Source organism: Melanostigma gelatinosum (genome assembly GCF_949748355.1).
Source record: "Melanostigma gelatinosum genome assembly, chromosome: 13".
Classification (NCBI taxonomy): Eukaryota; Metazoa; Chordata; class Actinopteri; order Perciformes; family Zoarcidae; genus Melanostigma; species Melanostigma gelatinosum.
The window spans coordinates 8666803-8692092 of record NC_136646.1 but is presented as its reverse complement, the minus strand read 5'-3'; the positions used below and the strand labels follow the sequence as shown (position 1 = coordinate 8692092).

The following is a 25290-nucleotide window of genomic DNA, read 5'->3' as shown; positions in this document are numbered from 1 at the left end:
ACTGAGTGCTGCTTTGACTTGTCGCATCACCGTTAGCTTATGCTAACTTATGAGTATGCTAGCTTCGTCGACTTTTACGTTGGGCCGTCTGCTGAACACGAGACCGCGAACGCGTCCGGAGATTTGACATGAAAAGTGGTTCACATCCACCGTTTATGCTCACATGAGAATTCCAAACAGAAAGGGCTTGGAGTTCATAACCTCACGAACACACAGCGTCTTACAGACCGTGACTTTTAACTAAGGAGGGAGTCAGCCGGTGTTTTCAAACCGCTGTTGGTCCAGAGCGGTTCAGCACCTTCATGCACACGGTTCTCTATCTTCGCAATACATACAAAAAAGATTTATGTACAACATCATACAAACAGGTTTCAGTGTTAGAAAGGGGATTAAGGGGTGTGTGTGTGATTGTGCGTGTGTGTGTGTGTGTGTGTGTGTGATTGTGCTTGTGTGTGCTTTTGAAGGTGTTTGAATACGCATGTGCTCTGTGAAACTGGACTTTACTCTTGTGTTTGTGTGTGTGTGTGTGTGTGTGTGTGTCGTCCAGCAGAGGGAAACATTTCACAGCACAGTGATGGTATTACAGTCAAGATACCACAGAGGAGCGAAACAGAGGTTGTAAAAAAAGATGTGTGGGGAGAAGGGTGAATGAAAAACAAAAACAAAAATAAAAAAACATGGATTTGAGGGAGTGTGCAAATCAAAGTCAGCAAAACTGTCACGCCACATGGAGCGCTCACTGCAACCACACCGTATGTACATGTCAATAAATAAATCTGTTGATAAAATCTCAGAAGTTAATCACAATAGTTACACGACTCGGCCAGTTCGTCGCATCGTCTTTCACCAGGATTCGGCGAGAAAGAAAACTCCAGTTCAGGGTGAGCGATGAGAAAAAAGAAGGTCTGTCGGCATTACAGGAAGTGTTTAGTATGAAAGCTCCTGGTCTCAGAAGAATACAAAACTGAACAAACATTTGCTCCCGAATGTGATGCACTTTATATGCCAACCTGCAGTCGGGAGCTCGGCTTTGTCTTATCAAATGTGTTTGCATTTGCCATCAGTTTTCTTTCTTTTTTTGGGCAAAGCTGCAACCATCTGAGAGAAGAAGAAGAAGAAGAAGAAGGAGAAGAAGAAGAAGAAGAAGGAGAAGAAGAAGAAGAAGAAGAAGAAGAAAAAAAGAAGAAAATAGCCAAGTGATGATCTTGTCTGTACTTTCCTCCTGTTTGCTGTTATCTGGTGTCTGCTGAGAGATATGAAATGGATTCTTTGATCTGTGTAAGTCGCATGTGGAGCTGACAAGGGCACTGCTACTCACACTACTGTGCGAGTATGTTTGCGTGTGTGCGAGTGTGTTTGTGTGTGTGTGTGTGTGTATATGGCTTGCTAAAAGGATGTCGGGTATTTTTGTTTTGAAGGGTTTGAATCTCAGCAGCACGCGCATCCTTCAGAGGGCTTCTTTGGTCCAACACGTCCCCTCCTGACAGCAGACGGCGAAGTCACACGGGGACTTCCCCGTCACGTTTAGCCTCCTTCGAACGGGCGAGACCTCGTTCATGATGTTGAAAACTAAAAAAGCAGTGGACATTCTCAGTGGTCACAGTTTGAAGTGTTTTTCCTTCAGGAGAGCACGCCACTGAAGACGAAAGCGAGCGTCACACGACCGAGAAAAGTCTTATACAAAATGAAAAGAAAAAGGAAGCTGTTCCTGACTCTGTGCTGAATGTCCAGCAGAGAGAAAAGTCTTTGAAGAGTTTGCCTATCGGTTCCCCGGGGGTTTGAGAGGGCAGCAGGATGGTGTGTGTGTGTGTGTGTGTGCTGGATCGCGTGAGAGGTCTAGACCTGCGTGGAATAGGAGCGCTGCAGCGTCGCGTACCGCCCGGCCGGATGGGCGGCGCAGCGCGGCGAGTGCTGCTCCGGCTGGTCTAGACTTCGCTGGAAATGGAGCGAGACGGTATGAGGACATCGGGGGTGGCGGGGAACCGATAGGGCTGATGGTCATGTGACATCGGTGAACGCCGATCCACGCGGAGTCTGCAGGGGAAAGAGAGGAGTGAGAAAGAGAGAGAGAGAGGGAGAGGATGGGGGCAGAGAGAGAAAAGTGAAGAAAAGAATAATCAAGAGTGATGCGCTTGATGAGGAGGAAGAGGAAGAGGAGGAGGAGGAGGAAGGGGAGAGGGGTAACACAGGCAAAATCGAGCAGGAAACAGAAATAAGGCAACAGATGACGGAGATAGTGGGGGGGGGGGCGATGGTGGGCGGAACGAAGGGTTGAAGGTTGGTTAGAATGGTTGGACGTAGGCGTTGTAAGGTGGGCAGGAGGAGAGCGCAGGATGCTGGAGGGAGAGTGAGGGACAAGGGAGCAGATTGGGAGGAGAGAGGCAACGTGGGAGACAGAGGAGAAGAGGCAGTCAGGTGAGGGTTAGTGACGGAGACAGACCACAGAGGACGCAAGACATTTCCCGAAACACTCGCCAGATAAAATCTTTTTAGGAGATGCGGCGCCGATGAAATGTCGAGGGGGGGCCCTTGAGCTGAATTCACAGTTTTTTTACATTTGCTTTACATCCGAATGGGACATTAAAACCTTGAGTGTGTCAGCCAAACTGCTGAGTCACCCCAAAGAGATAAGTGACTCTCTAAATCCCCGATGAGATGGAAATGTGTAACAGCGTGGAGTTTAGCAGCGAGGCAGCGCCTCTTTTACGACGTAAAACATCTTTGTTCTGTCTGAAATGAACCCGCGGCTCATTTCACACCTTTAGAACAAATGTTATCGGCCTACGACAAGGCTCGGAGATTTAGAGGATTCACCTGGGTGCTTTCTTTGGTACTGGGGGTGCAGGTGGGACTTGGAGCATGCATGTTTGGGGATTTGATCAGGGTTTTATTCTTGGGGGGGGGGGGAACGAATTCAAGGTAAGAGACAAGGGGTGTGCATCTCAGCCCCTCTTTAGTGAGCGCAGGCGTGCCTCGCACCCACCCCCGCCCCTTACCTGAGGGCCACTTAACTTTTCAAGTGGACTCTCCACACAGGGCAGCGTCACCATCTGCATGCCCAGCACGGACTCGGGGCGCTGGGGGCGCAGCGGGGGAGGGCTGGGCAGCATCTGCTGGAAGTTGTTGATCACGCAGGTCACCTGGAGGAGACAGAGGCCAGGCGAGAGGGGGGGAGAGAAGAAAAGAGAGATGTGGTGAGATTTGACCCCTTCGCTAAACCCCCACTGGGAATCATAGCTCGGTGGAATCTATTGGACTCTTCAGGGGGTAAAAACTGGTGTCTCGAGAGTTAGTCTTGTTTATTTTTGCCGAAAGCAAAAAGCACACGCCAACGTCAGCTGCAAACATGAGCATGATCAGCTAGTTGTGCTAAAATACTTGTTAAGAACGGGAACATCCACCCCATGGTGGCCAAGATGATAATATATCTGAATTTATAGTCAAAATATGGGCTGCGTCTTACTCGTTATTTTAAGGGACGATAACACCAAAGATGTACAACAATTTACTTGTATTCATACTGTACTCTAATATGAGGGCTAACTTATCCTTCCCAGACCAGCTGTTTAAAAACGGCTAAGAATTGCGAGTGGTAAACCTGCCACGGATAATGACTTCCTGTCCGGTCTAGGCGCTCACCAAAAACACAGCGATGGCTCCGCCGGTGAAGAATCCGGCCAGGACGTCGGACCAGTGGTTGCGGTACTCGGCCACCCTGACCACGCCTACCAGCATGGCCAGGCAGAGCAGGGTGAGGCTGATGGTGGGCTTGGTCAGCCTCGTGCCTTTGGTCTTGAACACCAGCGTCACGTACATCTGCAGAGAGGCACACGGGAGGACGTATGCGTCGTTATAACCTCATTGGATTTTTCAGAAGCAAAGAAAACATAACTTATTCTTCTAATTCTATTCAACTGTTCTTGACTGGACACAAATGGAATTTTTAGAGAAATTGCTGATGAAGTAAACGCAAAGATGAGGGTGGATACTGGAGACACTTTTTGATCTAGCTGGCACGAATAAAGGTAAAGAAGTGTTCCTCACGATTTGAAAATGTTTCAACATTCGCAAAGTCAATACTTATACTGAGTCTTTATGACTTCAATTCATTAACTTACTGAGGTTAGAAGAAAAGAAGAGGGTTCTGGAGTTTATACTAGGCTGCTAGCTGGCTACAGATAAAGTCTTGGTACCTTTAAAGTTTCATGTTGCTCATGAGTCATCACTTCCTGTGCACTCAGAATATATCCCAACAGACAACGTTAAAGTTGGAGGTTTTGGACAATACTTTCTTTATTTCTTGCTGAGAGTTAGATGAGAGAATTGATACCACTCTCGTGTCTGAAGCTACAGTTTAGCAGCCGGTTAGCTTAGCTTAGCATTAAGACTGGAAACGTGAAACAGCTAGTTTAGATCTTTCCAAAGTGAGCTAAATCCGCCTCCCAGCACTGCTCTTTCTTTTCGCTGGTTGTCTGATAATCTCCCAGTGACAACGAGACTCCCGGCCAAGAAATAGTCCTGCAACATAACAGACACTGTTGTTTTGCCATTTCCATTTTTGTATGCATTAAGCAATTGATTCTTCATGCTAAGCTACGCTAATTTTGTATCGATCTGCTTCACTAACACTCAACATTGCTGGTTTCTCAGCAAGAAATGTTTTGCACTTCAATCCCATAGAATAAAGTGAAAACGTGAAAACATCGGTGCGGGTTTAGCCCTCAGAAGCACAAAGCATCACCTCCAGCGGGCTCCAACCTACCACTGTGTACACGGCAGAGTAGACGCTCAGCGCCGCGTCCTTGGACGGGAAGGATTTCCGCGCGGACATGACGATCAGCGGGTTGCCTGTGCAGGCGCGCCGCTCCGCGATGTACTGCATGGTGGACTGGCAGCCCAGCGCCGTGTAGTTCGGCCGGCAGGCGGACAGGTAGTGGGGCGTCTGGTTTCCCGTCACCACCTGGCCGGCGTTGACGAAGATGGTGGTGGTGAACAGGCCGAAGGCGTAGACACCTGGGGCAGGAGACGAGCGCCGATGGAGGGTTGAAGGAGATGAAGAAAAGCAAGTTAGATGTTTGAACGATTTCAACACATGTTAACAGTGCTGCGAGATAAAAGTTTTTCCCTTCCTGAAATAGCCCCAACACATTATTATCAGCTGAGGTGTGAAATCGCGAGAAGAAGCTTCCACCTCAGCTGAAATTTGCAGGCTGCTTAATATTCACAAGTGTCTTCTTGCCGTGATCCTGAATATCTTACCTCATCCAATCGTCCAATTAACAGCTACAAGCACAAGCTCTGGTTGACAAACTCTCAAGTGTAGCGGGTCACGTTCTGATAACCTTTTTCTTCCATGTTGTTTTGATCTGTTTGATTTTGCCTCTCGCTCGCTCTGTGAAAAACCTCACACCTAGACGGCAGAGTGCCCTTTCCTTGCCTGTAAAGAGCAGAAGGGGGCTGAGTGATACAAAACAGCGTGTTCACCTAGAAAGCGTATCATGCGTCTCAGCAGGGGGTTGAAGAAGCAGCAGTCTGCAGTGACGACGGTCTTCTCCTGGGTTCCCTCTGCCTTGGTGAAGAAGGCGCACAGCTCTCCGACAAGAATCTGCGCACACAAAAGAAAACACAGAAAAACTTGAGTGTTTTTATTTTATTTTTTTACATGCACAGAATAGCATTTGTTACATTTTTTAATTTAAAACATAAGCGCGTTAAGATTGTCATTACAAGCCTGTTAGCGTGTTTTGTGCGCTAGCATTTTAGCTTAAAGCATCGATGTACGATGTACGTACAAAGAGCTGCTAGCACGTCTGTAGACTCTCACTGTTGTTATTACCAATGGTTATTACCAACACATTGCCCAACATTGATATCGACTTAAATAAGCAGATCAGGTATTGGTTGAAATGGAGCCGATCTTTTCCATTCAATTCCACGTTTCTACATTTGTAAGTTTTGGCCCATTTGTTGCTGCATTTAGAAAAGGTTTACACTTGAACTATATTCATGTTCTTTTGGTGTCAATGTAGATTTTTTACTAAATTGCTGGTGTGCGATTTATTATTAATAATACATAATTCAGTAGTTTTATATCTTTGGAAAGTAAATGAATAACTATCTACGACAGAGAAATGCGCTTAATCTTAAATCATCCCAACAGTTTCCGTGCTCTGCTGAGGCAGTAGTGGGATCCACTTAAACGCTGACCCGATCCCAGAAAAACTCATGAAGCTCGTTCTTCCTCTTTCCACATTTGACATAATCCCCCATTTATCCCGCGGTGGCGGTGTGCGATGCACTGGTGTCTGAGGAAGGAAAGCAGGAGAAAGTGAAAGAACTACTGGACAGAAAGAGAATCGGAGAAAGACGGAGCCAAAGAGATTCAAATGATCACGTTTTCAGCCAAGGCTTGTGCTGCTGGGCTTTTTTTCCGAGCCAAGTCAAATGAGGTAATAGCATGCAGGGGCCCAGTCGGTGTAGCAGTGACTGTGAAGTGCGTGCCCGGCCGAGTGCCTTCATTCATTAGCGAAACACAACCCTACTGGGTGCTCCATGGCAACCCTCGAAACACTAGTACGAGCATGAAATCAAAGCGGAGGGCGTTTAATCAGCAGCTTCAAATCAGAGGTGTAAGGGGGCACCGGCGCTGTGGACAAACGTTTGTGGGCCAATCAAAGACGGCATAGTGGCCGTTTCCATGGGGACTGTGGAGGGTTTAGGCGTGTGTACACCACACGATGTGAGATAATGGTACTGTGCCGTCGCTAGTGGACGAGTGCTCTTGAACGCTTTGCCTCGGGCCGAGCTATAACGCGGTGTCTGTTCGGCATCGGTGCCCTTTTTGTCCAATGTGAATGCTCGTTCTGTGAATGTTTGTTTGGCCTCTAGAGATGGTCAATCATAAGGTCCCTCCATAGAAATAGAATAGGAGTAGAACGCCTTTTAAACTGTTTGCCGTGGTCATTTAACGAGTACAAAAGAAAATGTTTGTTGATATGGCGACAAAAACATGTCAGTGGGGCCGTTAAGTGTTGGCCGAGAAGAGAGCGAGCGAACGCAGCTCCAGACGGATGGCTGGCGAGTTAGTTAGCTCGGTTGCTCTTCTCCAGAACAGTGGGGAGTGAGGCGGAGGGACCATAGACTGGGTATAAGAAGTGGACTTAATCATTGTGATGTCACCCACTGGTTTTTGTCGTTTTGAAGCCTCAAGTTTGGTGATTTCGCCGCCGCCAAATTATACTAAATGTACTAAATGAACATCATGCTGTATTGAAGAATACTTAAAACTAGAGATTGAGACCATAAACTCATGTTTACAATGTTTACTGAGGTAATAAATCCAGTAAGAAGTTTTTCTCATAGACTTCTATACAATCCTACAACTTTTTGCAACCGGAGGAGTCGCCCCCTGATGGTCAGTAGAGATAATGCAAGTTTGAAGACACTTCCACATCGGCTTCACTCGGCAGAACCGGAGAAAATATGGCAAACAAGGTTGACGCCCATGTGGCGATAGCAATGTGCTTCTCTACGCTGTGACAAGAGTGAGTGGATGAAGCATTACGTTGTTTTTACTCATTTACTCTGGTGCTCTTCGCTTCGTAACGTAACTACTCCACTGCTCGTTTTAGTCAGTACTGCAAAACCTCACCTCAAAGACTTTCCTTCTTGCCGTAAGTCGGTTTAGTTTACTGTATGTGGAAGTTAGCGCGATACAATGGTCGCAATTGCCACAATACACATAAAAATGGCCATCGCTCTGACTATCCTGCTTTGTTGATTTGAATGGGAAGGTCCGTTCTACTATTTTATTTATATATCAGGTTTCAAAATCAACACACCCTTATTGGAAACAAGTCATTAGGCATGAAAAAGCTTGAAAACACAAGAAAATTACTAATCGACTAAAGAAATCGTAGTCGACTAAGACTAAAAACGGCCGATTAGTCGACTGATCGACTGCAATAAGAGCGGTTAACGACCGTCATAATGAATGACAAGATGACCACGTCGTGTGCTTGTGATCCATATCCAGTATTGCAGTTATGTAAATGCCGATGATTTTGTTTGTATGCTCAATTTAACCTCCAAGTTTTGAAAAATGAAAGGATTTGATCACAAAAAAATGAATTCTGATACTTTCCGAACAACACATTACCCCCCCCCCCCCATCTGAAACCAAACTCTTAAAGATGAGCGTGCGAGAGATTAAGTGGAAGAGTAAGAGCATGAACACACAATCGAAAAGTTGAAGAGCAAAGAAAGAAAAAGGAAGAGAGAAACAGTCAGAGCAGTGATGAGGTTGGTGGGGTGGGGGGGGGGGGTGTGTAATACTGCAAGAATGAATTATTCATGTGTGGATGGCATCCATGTGAATCATGTAGCGCATTATTTCAACCAACATTCCCTAAATTCTCTCTCTCTGACGGACTCCCTGCCGCCGCCAAGGATTCGTAGTTAAATATGACGCGCTTGTCGCTGCGGTTCAGGGACGAGCGGATTATAATCCCTTGAAATTAAGCGTCCAGTCCACAGTCCGACGACGCAGGACGACGAGATGACTAGAAAATAGCAAGATGAGCTTAAAGATTGGCGGGGGGAGTGTGGACGTGCATTACAAGCGTACTCACATGCATGATTTAGAAGCGGAACAAGAGGAAGGAGTGAAGGAATGAAACATTAACGACGTGACGAGCACAGGACCCATCCTCTGCTCTGTGCGTGTGAGTCATCAGATCTTGCTTTGTGTCAGTGGGTATTCATCAAATGTGAGAGTGCATTCACACTGGCCCTTGTTACGCAACACGCGTCAATTAGAAGACGAGCATGGGGGGGGGGGTGCGGTGACTACGTACGATTTAACACCAGCTTCAATGGCCATCGTGCGGGAATCAATAAAGCTGCGAGGACTAAATCAAGCGTCTACGAAGGAGCCTGGATGACTGCACATGCACAACATTGCCTCCATCAGCATCCCCCTTCTGCAAATAGCGACTGACTCTGTTCAGCTCGTGTTCGGGATCAAATAAAGTGGGGAAAATACAATACGTAAAAAACAGAAGTCAATATTGACATTGAACTTCCCCAGTTGATTACGTACATGGAAACTTATTTTTTATATAACAAGTTTTCTGAAATGTTTAAATATGCAAATAATGCTAACTTTTGCTGAATTTAGGAGAAATCTTCAGCTGCAAACAGACAAAGTATTAAAACAAACACTTGAACGTGTATTATGGATGTTTTCTTTCCACTCGTGCAGGGGTCGGCTCTAGAGCCGCATGCAGCTCTTCAGCTTCTGTTGCGGCTCCCTGAGTCTACATCCACACTAATACGTTTTAAAACCAAAACGATCTGCGTCCACACGGCGTTTCAGCATCGTTTTCGAGATGATCTCCGTTCAGACTAAAACGCCTGAAAACGTGACTATTCACGTACACCGGGCATGCAGGTAAGTGCCGGTGTAAACAGGAAGTAGATTGGTTGCTTCGTTAAAAAAAAAAAATACAACAGAGTGATTAAGTAGTCTTTAATCATGAAAAGTCGTGTTTGATACTTAAGATCTTCTCTAAAATCATCCTCGATAAACTCAAACAGACACATTCCGTGGAAAGTTTTAGAAGTTCAATTTTTCAGACTTAGTTACAGCGCTGCAGGTCTTGCTCTATGTCTCTCTCACATATCAAATCGACTTTAATATTAACACTTACACGTAAAGGTTTACTAGATTATGGATCCATAACAGTGGTCAACACACGTCTCTCACTCGTTTCCTTGGTTTCATTGTTGTCTGTTCTCACTCGTAGCTCTGCTGGTGTCTGAAGTCTCTGTCCTACTGGAGAGCAATCAATGTTTTGTTCCTTTATAGTTTATGTGTGGACTTCACAATAGTTAAGAAATAATAAGAATAAACAATAATGAGAAAAGGCAAGTCCTCCGTTTTGTGTCCGTCGGCCTCCTCAAAGCCTCTAACTGTGACTTCAGACGGCCGCTCCGTAGGTCTGATAGCACCGCTGGTCACGCCGCTCACTAACCGCTCCAATAACAGCTGCTTCCTCCGCAGAAATACAGACTTTAACTGAACAACAGCTGCTAGTACAGACAACAAGGTCAGAAACTCCTGTACTCAGTTGTCCATGTTAAATGAACCTGGTAGTCGATCGGTAATCAAGGCTGTTGATGTTCCGGGAAAGGGTCACGTGATAGGGGTGTGACGAATCAGGGAAGGACACGTCGTGACTGCTAAGAACCGTTCAAGTAGTGAACACGTGATCGTTTCCAAATGTATGAGTTTAGGCCGTCCACACGACAAAGCCACTCCGGAGTTTTGAAACGTATCCGTCCTCGGGAGCGTTTTCAAAATCCTCGGTTTTCGGTGCTCGAAAACTCCGGCGTAGTGTGGACACTCAGTGTAAACATGGCAAAACATGCGTTTTCAAATGGAAACGTAGTGGACATGGCCTGAGGCTTTGACAAAAAATAACATGGAAATAAATAACATTTTAAAGAATAATATTTTCATTTTATTGTTTGCACAGTGGACAGTCTTTCAAAGGGAACACCTCTTATCTTGGAGTTTGAGGTGATACTGTCACTGAAAATAGCAATAAAATGTCAAGAATTGTCTTTATTCTTGTTCTATAATTTCATAAATACAACAAACTATCGTTTTTGTATCTATAATATAACTATATATATATAACTTTATAAGCTGTGATACCAGACAAATTTTATTTGGTGGAAAATAGGGCAAAATGGCTCTTTGGATAGTAAAGGTTGCCGACCCCTGCACTAGTCTGAAGGAAGACATGTTATCGAAGTATAATTCCCCCAAATCTCTGAACTGAGCAGTGCATGTTTCTTCGCCCCTAGCGTCCTCCTCTTAAGGTTAAAGTGTTTATAGCTGTTCCAAACCGCTGCGCTGTAGTGAATGATGAAACCTTAAATGTCAAGAAATACGATCACTCATAAGTAAATGATCGAGCGGTCACGGGCTCCCTATCTCTGGCGTGGAGTGAAACTAAAGCATGCTGCCTCTCTTGCACCGCACAGGATGAGCCGACCACTCTGCAGCCGTGAGACCTAATGCTTCTGTCACTAGTATCCCATTATCCGTCGTCATCTGCAGCGGTCTCGATCTCGGTTTGGCTAGCTGGATGACGTCATGCTTATAATTTATTTAGCTTTTTAAAACAACGGGGACGGATCCAGCACGGACAGTTACGGGAGTGAGGGATGAGGAGGTAAGGAAACATGAGAACACCAGGGTAGGGAGTGAGGGATGAGGAGGTAAGGAAACATGAGAACACCAGGGTAGGGAGTGAGGGATGAGGAGGTAAGGAAACATGAGAACACCAGGACACACATGAGAACTCTGTCAAGCTACATATTAGACAAAGTGAACATCTTTTCTTCTACATAGTTGTCCTCAGTCTCATCTGCTTAACTTGGTCATGGAGGCATCAACATGTAATAGAGATGTTAAATTAACAGTGAAAACTCATCATAGCTTAATTTAACATCAGTATTCATAATTACACTTCATGTTTACTTCTCCTGATCTTTACCTTCTATAACAAGGTCCATAGGGGCATCTCAATAAATGAACATGTTATATTATAGAAGTGTTATTTACTGATTGTTTTCGTGTTGGAATACATGTTAAATATTTAACTGCCAAGTAGTAATGCATGTTTGATACTTTAATTTTTTTTGCATTAAATCTACTGGGATGTTTGCTGAAATTGATAGGATGGCCCTACCTAGAAAATGTTCCACCAGCCGCCACTGCTTAGCAGTATAGATGTATTCTGCCTCACAGAAGCAGAAACCTCTTCGTCATTGTGTTGCAGCATCTCTAATCCCTCGCTTTATGTATTTTATTGTTCCTTCCCACTGGGAGGAAAAAGTAGGTTGTACATTCTTTGTCTTTCCCCTTCCATTTTTATCCAGCTCCACCGCACACCCAAAATCTGCTGTTATCTCTCTCTCTCTCTCTCTCTCTCTCTCTCTCTCTCTCTCTCTCTCTCTCTCTCTCTCTCTCTCTCTCTCTCTCTCTCCCCATCTTTAATCATCTTTTCTGTAATCCTCCTGATCCCGGAGGTGGGTTCACCCTGGTGCCACTGACCACAGGGTCGTCTGACGGATGGACCTGAATCAGAGAGAGGACCAGGGTGGAATACCATGTTCTGAAATTTCTTGACAAAATGTAGGGAAAAAAACTACTGCATGAAAATGGGAATTTTTTTGCCTTGGTGCTTGGTACGTTTTTGAGTGGATGGAGGCTGTTCAACAAGTGGCTCAATCAGACACGTAGGCCTCCGTCCTCAAACCAGAGTGCGGAGCAGCATTCAACGGTTGCCACGAAACGTCTCATCCCTCAAACTACCAAGACAACAAAATGTATTCAAGCGCCAACTCTTTAATAACATTCTGCAGAGGACTTTTGTGAGTGTGAGTGAAACACAGCTACACACAGAACACCTCAGATTTGGTTCAGTGGCCAGTTGCAAAGAGGGTGGCGAGCCCCCGTTGTGAATGCTGATTGGGCACTCTGGCATTCGTCAGAGATCTTCTAGGTGCTGAGTGAAGTGTGGCACTCCATCGGCCAAGCAGGACCCCTGAGGTGTCCCTCCTCTCTGCCTGACTGAAAAAAAATGGATCAAAGCTAAGAAGCAGAAATGACAGCCGCTGTTCGGTCTTATCGCATTTCACAGGAATGGAGTTCTGACCAAAGCCGCTAGATAGGCAAGAGGACGGCACAAACCCACACTCTCTGCTACTGTCTATCTCTCTCGCTCCACTGTGTAGCCAGGGCGATGTGACACCCGCCTCGGGCCCACTGGGAATATGGTACACGGAGCAGGCAGCTCCACTGTGAACGCAACTACAGAGGGAGTGAAATAACTGGTTAAAGCTGGGGTAGGCGATTTATTTGAGATGCATTTTATTTTATTTTTGTTTAAATGTTCTTTACATCCCGTCAGCTGTTGATAAATAAAATGCCCCGACAGAAAATAAAATCTGGTATTCGTGGCTGTCGCAGGCCTGCTCATAAGCTCATCCAATCATACTGGCTCGTGCACTCGTTGGCTAGCTAGCCAGGAGTAAATTACTGCATGGAACTCAATTCTTCTATGAAAATCTTACAAAAACTAGCATGGTAGCTTGACAGCTGTGAGTGCTAGCAACAACAATGCTCGTTGTTTACGTTCATTATGACAATGTTACGTGTTTTCTTACATGTGAGGCATGAGGACGCTGTATACGGTTGGCGACGATGACGATGTCGCGCTCTCGTGGACTCGTCAGTCAGGCAGAGCGCATTCTTGTGTTTTGGGGGAGTGGCTTTGGAGGGAGGCCTAGCGGGAGGGGCACTGATTTTTTTTCTGGTTCCTCCAAAGTTGCCTACACACCAGCTTTAAGGTGACAGGAAAAAAAAGAAAACGTGAGAGAACAAGGAGATGATGCAAATGCAAAAATGGTGTGATGATTCAATACTGCGCTGGCTCGGGTGGGGTGATTACTATCGGGAGCAGTTAGATCCGAGCTGTGATTGTGTCCCAGGCAGAGTGGGAGCTGAGCAGACTGTGGTGAATTACTCCATCAGCACCACAGATAGGCAGAGCAGATAAAGCCACTTTAACGTGCGGTGAAGAAAACAACACGTACCTCTTCCCTCCATGAATAGAAAGTCGATCGTTTTCTCTCTGAGCCGTGATTTCATCTCGTCCCTGTTAATTTCATGACGGGCTGGGAGCCTGCTTTGTACATTTATTCTCTCCAGTAACGCAACTTTTACCACGTAATAGTGGAACAGTTTTCCTCATTTCCCTTTCCACCGCAGAAACGTCAAGGGGCAGAAAGTCGTCACCCACGGCACCGTCGCAGCAAGGAGCCCACCCCGCCATCTGTCTCATTAACCTGGGTCAGCGGCACGCTGGCCTAGATGTGATGTTTTGGAAAAGGGAGATATGGCATGCAGTGAAGTCAAATCAACAGCAAAGAGGATTGGAAGGCTTAAGAGGGAGTGAGAGACGGACAGACAAACAGAAAGGTATTGATCCGTGTCTGTGCGGTTGTGCGTGAATGTGAGAGTTTTCTGCTGAGGCCGGTGTGAGGTCGTGGTGGCTGTGGGTGAGGCACAGCACAGTTTAACGTTAGTCCACTGACATTAGGGCTGAGGATGTGAGGATGTGACAGGACACCTCTGTGACAGCCAGTTAAATGTGTACAGGAAGCTCTGCGGTTAAAGAAAGGACAAATACAACAAAACAACACGTTCCAGACTTACTGAGTGTTGGTCATGGTTGAATACTGGGTTACTCAAGACATGGCTGTTCTAATACTACAGAACATGTTCTAATTACTGTATTCCTGTAAATATAAAACTATACACAATGTCACAATGTCATCATTCAAGGTGGTAAACAGTGTTCAAACTTGGTGGCATGAGTTTCAGAGAGAGAATTGCTGTTTAACTGAATACATATTTTGCCTCTTATTTGCAGCGCTACTTATTAATCTAGATTGTTTTGGTGTGAGGCGGCTGGTTTTGGAGATATCAGCCGTAGAGATGTCTGCCTTCTCTCCATTGTAATACAACTAAATGGCACTCGGCTCAAAGCGCATGAAGAATACATTAAGTTGAATTTCATGTCGGAACTGAAACTGAAGCATATAGTCATATTATATTGGAGAGAAGACAGACAACTCTGACATCAAAACAATCGAGATTGATAAATAGCAATACAGGCGAGAGGAAAAATGTGTATTTTTGATTTGGGGGGAGAACTATGCCTTTAAATTCACAAAGGACAACCTCTTATAGGGCTGTCGTTGATGCCAACATAGACATCAACTTGCCAGTTAGCACGCCTGTTAGCTTGGTCGCTAACGCAGACGAGAAGTTCACAATTTTTTGCGAATGCAATTACTTCTGTCGTCTGCAAACAATTGTTTTTTTCAGGATAAATAAGAGTGGAGATGCAAGACATATTTACATACTGTAGCATATTTTTGCTGAGATTAAACTGTGATGAAGAAAAGCATAATTTTGTTCTAAGAGTGCTAGAAGTAACTCAAGATCTACTGCTAGGTCACTGTAGTAATGCTGCTGTAACCCTCTCTATATTATTCTCACATGTGCCAGGCTGAAATATGCATATTCCCTTTTGTTGCTGAGCGTTAGGTGAGAAGATTGATACCCCTCTCCATGTCAAAATGAACAACCTGGTTAGCTTAGCTTAGCATAACGACTGGAAAAGGCTAGCTTGGCTCGGTAGTGCCACGTTTACACAAGGATGTAGTGTGGGCTTCACCTAGAATTGAACTGGATGCGCTGACATTTTTATTTCGTTAATAAGATAGGAATGCATTTCTCACTGCGTATGCCTTTTATCTCAGTATGATTTATCTTTGTTGCCCGAGGAAAAGAGCAGGAAGTGAGAGTGTCTTCCTATCCGGTTGTACTTTGATTGATCCCTCCAGCCACAGATTGTGGAGCGGGAAAGCTGAGGCGCTCCGATCGATTCACAGAAGACAAGTGTTAATTGGAGGGTGAGACAAACAACGGGTGTGAGGAGAGGTCAGGGAGGGCAAGGCCGTAAAGCGTCAGAAAACACAGAGGAGGTATTGATGAGCGTGGAGACTGAACCAGAGATGAAGGAAGAGCTAAACCCGAGTAAAGACGAAGCGCTAACGGACCGAAGTCGGGTGAACACGGCAGATTTCCAACCGAAGAAAAGAAAGCAAGGACGAAACAGATGAGGCTACAATTGCACAGGCGAAAGGAGGAACGGTTATGAATAGAACATGAAGTCAAAAAGGTCAGTGTGGATGAGATGCAACGGCGTGAGGAATGGGGAAGGTTGTGGAGAGAGGACACGTAACCGAGTTTAAGAGAGCGAGAAAGACAAAGAAAACTGATCAAAGGAGGGATTTACAGAGGAGCATGAACACACATTTGCGAAGGCACTGTCAGATTGAATCTGTGCGAGATAAGTTAATTCATCCTGAATTTAACTGGCTTAACAAGCTCCATTAGGCAAACTTTCAAGATGTCCTCAAAACGAACCAGTGTGTGTTTGTGTGGAGAATTTTCTGCAGCAGTTCCCTCAGGGTGAAATCTGCGAATCCAAAAATAGGATTATTAAGTGCAGTTCTTTCTCATTCACTTGTTTTTGTGGTTCAGGTAAATTCGTCACCATCAAAAGCTTGAGATTTTGCCCATTCCTTGTTGTATTTCAGGAAATAACCAAATCCAAAAAGGATGCCTGCAAATTATAACCGCTTACACAATAACCACCGAAAGGAGAAAACATTTACCGTCACTTTTTGTTTCTTTCCATCTGCTGCTCAACCCCACCTTACAAAAGATTCACTTACAAAGTCCGACCGACCTTTGGAGGTAATGTTAGCTTAATTAGCTCGCTGGCGAGCTACAGCTGATAAAATCAGAGGTCATCACTTCAGCCGGCAAAATCAATGAATCGAATGAGACGCTGCTTGTGTTGATAATCGAACACCCGTTGTTTCAAACAGGACGCTCGACAGGCTTGGCAACCAACACATGATGTGACTAACAGACGGAGGTGGGAAGATGTCAGGTCCCTCCTCTTCTGTTTCGCTCCCGGAGCGGTGGATCGGCTCCTCGTGCTCGAACTTCAGAAGGTGACTGATGATTTTAATTAGATGTCGGGGGGCCCTACTGGGAGCTGTCAGGGAGCCATGGAGTGCAGGACTGTGGCACTGACCCAAATATGAGTCTGGTGGACCGGTTACCTACAGCGACTCGGACAGGCGGGGTCCTCCCTAAAACGCCACAACTCCTGTTTGTATTAGAGGCGATGTGGCCTTTGTGCCGTGAGATGGATAGAAAAAGAGATCCGGTTCCTCGAGGGAACCAGGAGGCACGTGGCAGAGCACATTTTGAAACAGACTGGTGCTATCGCGGGGAGTTACTGCTGCGATTTACCTTGCTGCTACACACACACACACACACACACACACACACACACACACACACACACACACACACACACACCAGAGCCTCTGTCAGCACCTGTTAAGGCAGATTAGCTGGTGGAAGTAATGTGCTCTGACCCAGATCAACATCCAAAAGTAATTTTCTCTCCGCTAGGGTGGTTTTAAAGGTCTGCTTGGTTTTAGGATTCGCGTATGGTGCTGAAGAGTGCACCTGCTGTTTGAATGTTAAACGACGATGACGGTGTTTTTATTTAACTTATCAGAAACTAAGCATTGACCTTTGTACCCCTCCCTTCTACCCCAAGAATTTGGGGAGGGGCACTAAAACAAATGCATTACCCTCTCCCAATATCTTGAGACAATATATTTGTGAAAAGACAAGTAAATCATGTGATTCTGTGATCATACAGTCCCTAAATCCATACTTGTACTTGACTTCATAAGCAGCGTGAACCTATAAGATTACTAACTGCGCACGTTTGCTCTGGTCTGCTGTGAATACGACTTTATTTTGAAAATCTGCCGGCTGTAATAACCCACAGCCATCAGCTGCTGTACACAGAAGGTACCGGGCTGTGGTTTTGTCATCCGGTCAGGTTGTCGGCTGGAGGCTGGTTCTGTCTGTGGTGCTTTTGTGAGTGTGAGTGTGAGTGTGTGTGTGTGTGTGTGTGTGTAGGGGGGGGGGGGTCTGGGGTCTGCCGGGGGATGAGGGTTGACGCCAGGTGTTCTGCATTTCACGCTCGCTGCCTCGCGTCTCACTCGGGGTTCGACAGCTAACCTCACACGTGACAAGCCCCCCCCCCCTCCAAATTGCCTTCCTTTGTGCTCATTGTCTCTTATCTCTCACCTATCGTCTTGAGAAGTTTTTTCTTATTTATTCTTTGTAAGGCAGCATCTGCTGCCCGCCAGCATCGCTCTGCCTCGATTCCCAACTTTTGCTCCGTTTCTTTCTGTTGCTTCCTCTATTGTTTTGTCACTTCTTCTGTCTGCCTCTCTTTCTCTGCTTCCGTCTCCTTCTCTCTCTAATGACCGTTATGTCTCTGTGTCTTTTTACTATCCACACACACACACATGCACACACACACACAAACACACACACACACACACACACACACACACACACACACACACCTGCCTGTCAAGGCTGGAGGTTGTTACCTCCATGCGGCTTGCCGATCTGCTCACTAGATCGGCGGTGCGACACGCACACCAGAGATGATTCATCACAAAACTCCCGAACCGTACGAAGAATAAAAGGGAACAACACTCGAAAACAACTCAAACGCACCACCTCAACTTTGACAACTTCTTCCTTTCCTTAACACACTTAAAAATACACTCCTACCGTGAGGGTGGGGATGGCCGTGACGAGCGAGTAGATGAGCACGGGGGGGATCTTGCTGGCGTCGTCCGGACCCGGGTAGGGCTTGGAGAAGGTCTTGTCGTAGCAGAAGAAGCCCTGGACGTGCACGGGGAAGGTGTCCGTGTACTCGAAGTAGTAAGCCAGCAGCACCGTCCCGGCCATGATCACCAGCTGGAAGTAGAACATTATCCCGCCGTTACGAGGTGAGAGGAAGAGCAGAGAGGAGGGAGAGGCGGAGGAGGTGGAAGAGGATGAGGAGGAGGAGGAGGAGGAGAGGAAGAGGGGCGAGTCAGGTCCCTGTTCCCCTCGGCCACGGGGAGATGCATAGGAAACACGGACCGAGGGAGAGACAGAGTGAGAGGGGGCTCGGTGTTTGGATCCGAGAGAGAGAGAGAGAGAGAGAAAGAGAGAACAAGACAAGAGAGAGACAATGAAATCTGCAGGAGGCTTCTCTCTTCAACAAAAAAACTGAATAAAAGAGGGTTCCGCGGCAGCACGAGCGGCAAAAACAAAGAATTGCATAGCGAGAGAGAGAGAGCGGGAGAGAGAGGAAAGGAGGTGGGTGGGAGAGAAAAGGGGAGCAGCCTTTATGCTGCCAGCACTCATGAAATCTACTACAGTTGAGCTGTGGGTGTATTTGTAGATACTGTGTGTGTGTGTGTGTGTGTGTGTGTGTGTTGTAAGAACACGTGTGCAGGGGACAGAAGTGCGTTTTTGACATTTGGTTCTCAACCATCAGCTGACGCCTCTAAAAAGTTGAATTCCTGAAATACTAACCGGCTTCATATCTTTTGAGAAGGTGGCGATGGCGTTCAACATCGTAAGCCTGGTGAACACAGCGGAGCAAATAGCAACGAAAGTGGAGACACGTGTTCCCCTCAGGAGCTGCTGGAGACTCAAGAATACGGTCACCAAATGGACACACCGCTCCAAATGAGCGCTAACGTTGCTCCGCGACACTCGGTGGGTGTATTTCTGGGGACCCGCCAATACACTTTTAATAAACAAGCGGCAGCACTCTGTGAGTCAGGGCTCAGGGCTTCAGTTCACTGTTTCGACTGGATGCTGGATACACATTGCATGACATCGCAACCAAACTCTCCTTCACTTCTCCGGAGTCAACGAGCAATTTTCTCGGCAATGCCGCCGTGAGAAGTGAACGTAGTCACGTGACATCACGTTGGTTGGTGGACTCCTGTTCTGAATCCTCGAGGTTGGCACTTTGGCCGCACACCATCTTGGTATTAGGGTGTCGCCATCTTGTTTTGTTTGGAAGTGATAACACTGAACAAGACATTTTTAGGCAACTGTTACAATTGACTCTCACAAACTGAAAACACTGTGAAAAGGTTTAATTTCTAAGATAAAAATTGCGTCGAACTCCCTAAACGGACAACGCTGTGGTAGCAACCTGTCAATCACAGTAGCCCCGCCCTAAAGCATACTCTGCTTCATGGTCTATTTGACTCTAAATGGACCTTAATTTAATAAATGAACATCATGCTGTGTTGAAGAAGACTTGAAACTAGAGATTGAGACCATAAACTCATGTTTACTGAGGTAACAAATCACATGAGAACTAGAGTCATTTTCTCATACAATCTGACTTCTTTGTGCAACCAGAGGAATCGCCCCCTGCTGGCCAGTTTAAGACACTTTCACATTGGCTTCACCTTTGAAACCCGGAGGTTGCTGCCTGACCGGGAGCCAAGCGATCGGCCCCTTTTGAACAGGCACACGTTCTATCCTAAACAGTAAAGTCGTTGGTGGTAAAAAAAACAAACAATGAGCTGAAAGATGCCAAAATGCGATACAGATAGAATCCTACGACAGTTCATCACCAGAAATCAAACGTGGTTGTTACATCCATTGTTGATATAAAACAACTTCATCAGCTTTTAATGTTTCAGTCCCGTACACTCAGAAAAATGAATCATGGCATAGTTTATCATTAAGTATTTGAAACCATTTCATTTTATTTAAATACTTATATTTTTTAAATATAACTATTCAAATTCCTTAAAATCAGCATAAATCAGTTAATTGTGAATACAATTAAATTGAAACAGTTAAAACGTATGTATATGGTATGAATATGCTTTGCCGGGAAACATTCAAGATTGGTTCAGAAGCGGAAGTGACTCAGGACTTCAGTCGGCCATCTTACCTCAGCGCAACCTGCAGCCTGGATTGTAACCGGTAAATTACATCTGCTCTCATCTGATATAATCTTCCCGTTAGTGTATGTACATGTTTTATGAGTGCAGTTGATATTGTGTCACACCATTATTGATACATTGAGTATCAAATCCGTTAATTCTAACATTGCAAACATTTTAGTCCCGTGAGCTAGCTAGCTTACTTGCACGTGTTGTAATAACGTTACGTATATCAACTAACGTTTTACATTAGCCAACATCCGACGTATTACGAATTAAAACGAGTCAGTCTTTAAAATTAGGCGACGGACTTTTGCGCAAACGGGGCTATAACGTTAAACGGCACTTTATTAAAACGGACACTTAACGTTAAATGTTAACGCCTAACTGTTAGGTTAATACCAATTATACAGCCCACAGTTACTCTGAAATGGAGACATAGAAATGCTTTGTGTCGCCGAAATTGGTAACGGAGCTAACTTGTAGACTTATATTCGAGTGATAACGTGTCCTGCTGTACAGCTTGTCTGACTTTCGGTCAGGTTGAGGTTTTTAGTTTACGTATAACATGTAACGTAAGGGTAAGCAACATCCCATAACTGTAACGTTATATTTCTCTGCTGCCCGGTGGGTCTGGGGAGCACAATGACGCCAGCACACGGTTGAATGACGGTTTCAAATGTTCTTTATTGTCATACACTCTGACTGGGCTTGGCCGTGTGCTCTCCTGCCTTGCCTCCGAGCACACGCCGCCTGTCCGTCTCAGCATAGCACTGCAGTCTGGGGTGGTCAGGTCGTACCGTCTTTCACCCGCTGAAACCCCGTGGCATCCTCTGCCCTCCTTGTGGTCTACGGATTACACTCCGCCGCTCTGCCCGCCTTGTGTTAAACGGACTACACTCGCCGTCAAGCTGCCAGCCCTCCGGTGTCGAGCCACGGGCCTCACGCCGTCGATCTGCCACTCGGGTGTCGGACCACGGGCTCCACACCGTCACACAGTCTAAATAAAACCTGTTAATATTAACTTCTGTCTCCTGTGGTCTTGCGTTTGGGTCCTACCTGTGAACCCCCGTGACATTTAGATTGTTAGGTTGGTCAACATTTATAAAATGTACGCATTCCAGTACACTAACATTTTACCATGTCTGTTCAGCAAAGTTCTGAAAGGAGTCTGTTTTTGCTGCTAGGTCTTGTTTACAATTCTTTAAAATTGAATTAAAGTTATTGTTGAAGTTTTTGCAATGCCCACACACAATAAAGCCCAAAATCTGTAGAATAGATTTTATTCCCATGGGAACACTGCACATTCTATTCCAAATCAAAACATGAAGAAAAATGTCTGAAATGTATTACTCAGAAGAAAGTGAAGAAAAAGGAATATTACGCTGTTCAAAAAGATAGCAGTGTCTGCATTTGTCTTTACAAACTCAAACATTTACTGTAGAAACTGAAAAATGCTTGAAGATCTAGCTTTCCTGCAAATCACTGAAGAAATATTTAGTTGTATAACCACTGTTGCATGGAGTCAACCAACTTCTGCCACCTGTGAATTGTGGAATGTAGTCCAATCGTCGTGGGCTGGAATACCTGTTCACAGGTGGCAGAAGTTGTCTCCATGCAACACAGATGTGAAGCAGTTCTCAGAAACAGTGGTTATAAAATTCTGTATTTTTAGCGTTTTCGCATAAAAAATGTGCCCGTAAAGCCCGGTCTCTTTGTAAGGGTGGTGTTAATATTACACTTTCTGATTCTGTGCGTGCATTTTTTTTTTTGTGCATGCTGGAAGTGAGCGGCTGCAAACACACACACACACACACACCTGTCGGAAGCTCTTTGGTGGCTTTGCTCCGGGTGAGAGGGGGTGTTTTCATGTGTGTGACTCATTAAACCGTCAGCTCAGCCATGAAGACAGGAGCACAGTGCTCCTGTCTTCATGGCTGAGCAGCAGAGGTGTACGTTTCTACTGGTTAAACAGAGGCAGCGTGTTTCTCTCGCCGCTTATCGGTGTATTAACAACATTTTTGTAAAGTCCTACAAAGTTAGGCGATGTGGGTCATCTATAAAATGCAAGGTGAACGTTGTGTGAGGTTATTTTTAGGGCTGGACCCGTAATATTTGTTTGTTTGTTGGGTTGGTATTCAGCTTTCAATTTTAGCACCGTGACTTTCAGGAGGGAAACCAACTCGTGGTGTCTTATCACCACTGCGGGCTTTGAACTGAACCTTGTTTGTGTGGCAAAAATAGTAAAAATGCTATAATGAGACGCCAAATAAACCTGGGCGGCCGTTGCGCATTTTGTCAGATGTCTGAAATAAGGTCTGTGGTTAACACAAGCTAAAGAGATTTCAACGTTTTGTTCTATGATATAAAATAAACGAGTAAATACCCCTCTCCTTAATACTTTTAAGTTTTCTTTAAAAAGACGGTTGCTAACGAGTGGCTACATTAGACGGCTGAACGTCATTACGCTGAACGCTGTTCCGCTCGGTGAGTGCAGGAGCTACACGGCCCTCTTCCTGTTTGGTGCTGGACATTTTTCCCACTACCACAAAGTTTCATGGCACAACATGCGTCTCTGTAGCCGCCAGCTTTCTCATTTGGTTGCACCTCTTTAAAAAAGTGCCTTTAAGTTTAGACAGAGAATAAGACATTATCAATGCTAACATGCTACAGTTAGCACGATTACCAGATGGATCTCCACAGAATATGTTATAAAGCTGTAACGAGGGTCAATCTGAGGCCCTGTCTGTCCCTCTGGAGCTCCGGTCTCGTCCCTGGACGCCGTCGGAGCCGTGTTGCCTGAAAGAGCAGTTTTGTGTTTCACGGACGGGAGGATTTAGAGCAGAAGAACGGCGAAGGCACAGGGGTCCACCGTCAAACACAGGCCGTCCATTAGGAGGCCTGACGCCGACACATGGTACACTGCACCTGGCCAGCATGACAGGAGTCCTGGGGGAGGAGGAGGAGGAGGAGGAGGAAGGGAGGGAGGAGGAGGAGGAGGAGGAGGAGGAGGGAAGGGAGGGAGGAGGAGGGGGGTCAGGAAAAGAATGAAAGACGTAAGGGTGGGGGTGGTAGAGAAGGGAATGAGGGGAGAGAGAGGAAAGACGAGATGACAGAGAGAAAATCAGAGACAGAGGACGGAGAGAGTGATGAGGCGATAGAAAGAGAGGGGAGGGAGGAGAAGACAGAAATGTAATTGTGTGGTTTAGGTAGAAGAAGCGAGAGGAAGGGTGAGAGGAGGACAGGCTCAAAGCTCGAGGTGGTGGCCCTGAAGACAAAAAAACTTTACCACCTCCTCCTCTCTCCAGTTTTCCTCGTGTCCTCTTTTCTTGCCTTTTTTTTCTACTCGGGCTGCTGCTTGTCTCCATCTCACTGCTCCACACTGTTGTGATTCACCCTGTAGAGATCTTCAATATGAAAATGTTCGCTCGGTTAGCGTAGGTGGCTCGTACCCCGCGAAAACTAGCCTGGTGTTGTTTGTGTCTGTGTGGGCTTCACTCCACGGCTGTCTGGCAACGTGTGTGTGTGTGTGTGTGTGTGTGTGTGTGTGTGTGTGTGTGTGTGTGTGTGTGTGTGTGTGTGTGTGTGGTGGCCAGGTGTCTTCGGCCGCTCCTCTATGACTGATTGTAGAGGAGTTACAGAAAGTTGATGTGATTTGATTCCACACGTTTTTGCCTGTTTGTGCAAGTTGAGGCACTTCAACTGAACCGAAAACTAAAAAAAGTGAGGAAGCGACACGTTGTGGTTGAACTCAGTGAGCTTCAGAGGAGAAGCTGGTAGGTCAGCTTTGTTGAAGTTGGACAGAGCCCACCCTTAATGCTAAGCTAGGCTAACCGGCTGCTGGCTTTACTTAACTTACATATTTCTCAACATGTCAAACTTTTCCTTGAAACATTATGTGGTGGCAGTTAAAAAAAACAGCCATATGAATCCGTTATTGTAATGGTCATAGTGCGCAGGGGTTGTTATACAAGGAGTGAAGTCCTTTAAAGTCCCAGTGAAACGGAAATCACAGCGTCTTTAGCTTCAGCACTGTGACGTATTTCACAGTGAAACTGATTATTTGAGCGTTGTAAAGTTACAAGAAGGCTTTAAATCAAATCTTCCGCATTTTATTGGACCGTTAAAAAGGAGGAGGTCTCAGAGTCTAGAGCGATCCGGACCGTGGCCACATTTGTTTTTTGAGCAATGAAGACGTTCTTCCCATTTAAATCTAAAAACACATTTCCTCCCATCTCTCCATATTGCTCTGTTAGCTTGGGCGCCACACCGGCCCACCAACACTTTTGCCAGCACAACCAGCAACCCGCCCACACACCGCACTCCCACTCCCAGTTCCTCTGGATCTCTTCTCTACCCTTTTTCACTACAAGAGAGGGAACAGGAAGTCTTCTGTCATTCTGATGCGGGTTACTTCGTTTAGACCTGGAAGCAGACAGGCGGTCAGTGCTAATTACAGCTTCGCAGCGGGAGTTGGAGTCGCTCAGTGGTCCATGCTGATCTCTAATCTGTCATTCTAAATACAAGAGAGGCTCCATGCTGAGACTGGGAATGAAGGGACTGGGAGACCAAAAAAACTCTTTAAAAAACCCCATTGTTGAAGAAGCCGCGGGGAACCATCTCTGTGTGAATCATCCCCAAAATCAGTCAGCAATGCTCAAATTGCTTCCAGCTATAGTAGCGTTTTCATTTCATTTTCTAAAAGTTAGTTTGCACCAAAAAATGAAAGATAAAGAATATGAATATTCCTTCTTCCTCTTTCCGTGAGCAAACAATAACATT

General features: G+C 45.7%; 1 protein-coding gene across 1 annotated transcript in view; it reads right to left on the bottom strand.

Annotated features, from left to right (window-relative positions):
* Nucleotides 1-1925: 1925 nt before the first annotated feature.
* Nucleotides 1926-25290, bottom strand: part of plppr2a (phospholipid phosphatase related 2a) — a gene marked incomplete at both ends in the record, with an annotated part of 37467 nt that continues 14102 nt past the window's right edge. The window contains 6 exons of the mRNA XM_079281082.1: nucleotides 1926-2034; nucleotides 3013-3140; nucleotides 3640-3816; nucleotides 4763-5013; nucleotides 5485-5605; nucleotides 18332-18520. Coding sequence (XP_079137208.1) covers nucleotides 1926-2034; nucleotides 3013-3140; nucleotides 3640-3816; nucleotides 4763-5013; nucleotides 5485-5605; nucleotides 18332-18520 — 975 coding nt within the window. The remainder of the gene's footprint in view (nucleotides 2035-3012; nucleotides 3141-3639; nucleotides 3817-4762; nucleotides 5014-5484; nucleotides 5606-18331; nucleotides 18521-25290) is intronic.